This window comes from Bison bison, unplaced genomic scaffold, assembly GCF_000754665.1.
Source record: "Bison bison bison isolate TAMUID 2011002044 unplaced genomic scaffold, Bison_UMD1.0 scf7180017861105, whole genome shotgun sequence".
Taxonomy (NCBI): Eukaryota; Metazoa; Chordata; class Mammalia; order Artiodactyla; family Bovidae; genus Bison; species Bison bison.
This window is the reverse complement of record NW_011491677.1, coordinates 11,438-15,498: the sequence shown is the minus strand read 5'-3', so window position 1 is coordinate 15,498 and position 4,061 is coordinate 11,438. Positions and strand designations below refer to the sequence as shown.

The 4,061-nt window shown below is 35.9% G+C and overlaps 1 protein-coding gene across 1 annotated transcript in view; it reads left to right on the top strand.

Moving 5' to 3' along the window:
- The first annotated feature begins 809 nt into the window (after nucleotides 1-809).
- LOC104983056 (transcriptional regulator ATRX-like) overlaps nucleotides 810-4,061 on the top strand; it is a 5,655-nt gene continuing 2,403 nt past the window's right edge. Inside the window, exons 1-4 of the mRNA XM_010832546.1 lie at nucleotides 810-1,333; nucleotides 2,183-2,308; nucleotides 3,074-3,169; nucleotides 3,677-3,805. Of these exons, the coding sequence (XP_010830848.1) occupies nucleotides 2,192-2,308; nucleotides 3,074-3,169; nucleotides 3,677-3,805 (342 nt within the window). The 5' untranslated portion in view covers nucleotides 810-1,333; nucleotides 2,183-2,191. The remainder of the gene's footprint in view (nucleotides 1,334-2,182; nucleotides 2,309-3,073; nucleotides 3,170-3,676; nucleotides 3,806-4,061) is intronic.

Genomic DNA, 4,061 nt, shown 5'->3' with positions numbered 1-4,061 from the left:
CATTACTTTGCCAACAAAGGTCCATCTAGTCAAGGCTGTGGTTTTTCCAGTGGTCATGTATGGATGTGAGAGTTGGACTGTGAAGAAAACTGAGTGCCAAATAATTCATGCTTTTGAACTGTGGTGTTGGAGAAGACTCTTGAGAGTCCCTTGGACTGCAAGGAGATCCAACCAGTCTGTTCTGAAGGAGATTGGCCCTGGGTGTTCTTTGGAAGGACTGATGTTGAAGCTGAAACTCCAGTACTTTGGCCACCTCATGCGAAGAGTTGATTGATTGGAAAAGACTCTTATGCTGGGAGGGATTGGGGACAGGAGGAGAAGGGGACGACAGAGGATGAGATGGCTGGATGGCATCACTGACTCGATGGACGTGAGTTTGAGTGAACTCTGGGAGTTGGTGATGGACAGGGAGGCCTGGCGTGCTGCAATTCATGTGGTCGCAGAGTCGGACATGCCTGAGTGACTGAACTGAACTGAACTGATGTTCCAGTTAAACTGTTCTGTAGCTATTTTGATTAATTTAGATTTGGATTTTGTTAGTATAGTGGTTGGTAGGTAGAGTGATTATGAAAATAAAGTTGTTAAGGGACTTCCCTGATGGTTCAGTGACTAAGACTCTGGTGCTCCCAGTGCAGGGGGCTCAGGTTCAATCCCTTGTCTGGAAACTGGATCCCACATGCTGCAACTTAGAGTTCTCATGCTGCAGCTATAAAGATGCCACATGCTACAGCGAAGATCAAAGATCCTGCATGCCGCAACTAAGAGACCTGGTGCAGCAAAATAAATAAATAACAGGTGTTAAATATTTATGAACAGGAATAGCCATGATTTTTAGCAAAAGCGTCTATGAATTTAGCAGACTTACGTTAGCCTTTTTTTTATCAACTTTGAAAAAAGCACAAAACAAAATGCATAGGAAAAAATTAGAAAAATGTTGGAATAAGAAAGCTTGAAAGATGAAAAGTAGTCATTAAAAAATTGAACCCCTAAAACATGCTGTATAAATATGACATTCTTACATAAGAGGCTGGTATTGCATGTATTGTGAATGTTTTCTAGGTAATTTATCATATATATCAGAAATATGTATAGTAGCGAGTTTCTAGACTAACAGTAGGTCAAAGAACTATGGAGATATGATCCAGAGGGAGAAAATAACTATTATTTCAACCTTTCTAAACAGGACACCATACTTGCAGAACTTCTTCAAATACATAAAGAACACATTGTAGGATATCATGAACATGATTCTCTTTTGGACCACAAAGAAGAAGAAGAGTTGACTGAAGAAGAAAGAAAAGCAGCTTGGGCTGAATATGAAGCAGAGAAGAAGGTAGTTCATCTGAAATGCTTTTTGTTGTTGTTTTTGTTGTTAGTCATTTAAAAGAACAGTGGAGGAAGAAAAGGGTCACATTTGGAAAAAGTAATAATATAGTGAATCTTCAGGAACAGAGTCCCCCAAGTTTGGGTGTCTGTTTATGGGCTTTGGCTACCTTTGGTGGTAGACTCGAAGGAGAGGAGAGAAGAAAATGTTTCCCTTTAAAGAGTAGTAACCTCATTTCTGATTAGCACTTGCTAAATTGAGAGATTAGTGGGAAGCTGTATATTTAGCATCACTTAACTTCCATCAACACCCTTACTGTAGTAACAGACATACAGGAACTTGAGTTTGGAGGTAGGGGTAAATGTTGCTTTAGCTTGTGTACCAAACTCAAAGTTTTGACCGATTATCAGAACACAAAAATACTCCATTATTGGACATTAATGTCAATCTACAGCAGCAACTTTATTTAAAATAGTTCCACCTCTGTTTTAAATACCACCTCACTTGAGCAAAAATGTGCCTGAGCATGGGAAACCTTATCCTAATACCCGAATCCATTTTAAACTCCTAATTCATTGTACTAAACTTCTTTAACATTGTGATTTTAGGAGTCTCATCAGAATTCTCTGAGTTGCCCCATACTGTGCAAATTATCAGAAAAGACTACACCTTTAGGGGTTAAAGCTTTCTGTGTAATAAGATCTTGGTTTCAGATGAAAAGGGTGTTTTATTTGTGTGTGAAAGAGTGTTAATAATTTCCTAGATCTGAGAATGTGGGTTTTTTTCTCAACCAGTAGGTGATGTAGAATTTCAAGTTTTAAATCACAATGTGGAAAGTGCATAATTTTTTGTTTGTAGGGACTGACCATGCGTTTCAACATACCAACTGGGACCAATTTACCCCCTGTCAGTTTTAACTCTCAGACTCCTTATATTCCTTTCAATTTGGGAGCCCTATCAGCAATGAGTAATCAACAGCTGGAGGTAAGTTGTGAAGTACGAAAGTATTTTGCCTTGAATTAAAGGCAATTTCAAATGCCTTGTTGTTGAGAGTTTCCTATGCAGGAATATCACATTCCCCAAAAGATTACCTCTGAATAGACCAAGAAATTTTTCTTTTGTTTGTTGACCTTTTTGAACCAGCGTAGTTATAATAAAATGTGGTTTGTTCAGAGCACAAAGAAATCAGGCCTTGAATTAATATAGTTTGAATTATTTTAATTAAGAAACAATAGGGTAGCTGACTGGCTAGAGAAATAGCACTTTCTTCAGTTATAAAATATTTTGAATAAGCAAATTACTTAATGTTTGAAAGTGGGATAAATACACACATTGATCTACATTCTAAAGCAGTGAAGATGCTACTTTAAGTGTATGATAATGTACAGTATTATGAAATAATTTAAAAATAGGATCAATGATGAGTTAAATAAGAAAGACTAGGTTTTAATATACCAGTAATTAAATAATGTAATTGAATATGTGATTTTCTTTTTAAAATGTGCTTATGGAGTCATTTAAATTATTAAATTATTGGTACAATAGAACCCAATTTTTATCTTCCTAACAAGACCCTCACTGATGAGTTTTACTCCATTTTATTGATGCTGAATTTTGCTGTACTTTTCAATTACTTAAAGATTTTTAAGGCCACATGTTGTAAATTGGCAAGAGAAAGGCTCCCTATACTTTTAAAACTAAGCTGTCTTTTTATGTGCCCTGATAAAGTTATTTCTTGCATTCTTCTAGGACCTCATTAATCAAGGAAGAGAAAAAGTTGTGGAAGCAACAAACAGTGTGACAGCAGTGAGGATTCAGCCTCTTGAAGATATAATTTCAGCTGTAGTAAGTTAATTGGCAGTTGTCTTATACCAACTTGCAATTCTTATTCCCACCATTCATTCTGATTTTTGTTTTTTGCTTCACTACTTCTGTGGGGGAAAGACCGTAATTCTTATAACTTGATTTACAACAGTAAAACACTAGTGAACTGTATAATAGTGCCAAGCTATATATCTCAGTTTTATCAAGATGTTGGTACAAAAGAGAAATGTACAATTGAAGAATTGGGAAATCAGTTAATCATGGAAATGTATGTGTTGTTTATATAAACATATTTTAATTACCAGTTGCATGAATTAAATCCAAATAGTTTTTCTCTAGGCATAGCTAACCCTTGTACAACAGTGGACAGTTTAGTACCTTGCTTTTACATCATTGTCTTCTTTAGAAAAGATTAAAGGAAAAGGGGGAAAGAAAACTTTAAAAATCCTGAATATCTTTAAGGACCATAAATATTTTATTTTCTTCAATTCTACTGCAATAAGGAATAACTAGAAATTTTTCTTCCAGTGGAAGGAAAACATGAATCTCTCAGAGGCCCAGGTACAGGCATTAGCATTAAGTAGACAAGCCAGCCAGGAGCTTGATGTCAAACGAAGAGAGGCAATCTACAATGACGTGTTGACAAAACAACAGATGGTAAGAATTCAGAGTATCTCTAGGTTATGTTTAATTTTCTTGAATTTATAATAACGAGTTTGTGTGACATCTGTGTTGATATCTGTTCCCACATGTGGTTGGATGGATGGTCATTGGTTATTCCCAGAAGAAATTTTATTCATAAACCTAGTAATGTCAAATAAAGGTAATATCTTTTGTTGCAAAGGAGCAACAGCTTCCCAAATGAATCTCCTTGAAGTTTACATAGCATCTCTTCCATATAATTTCACTTTTG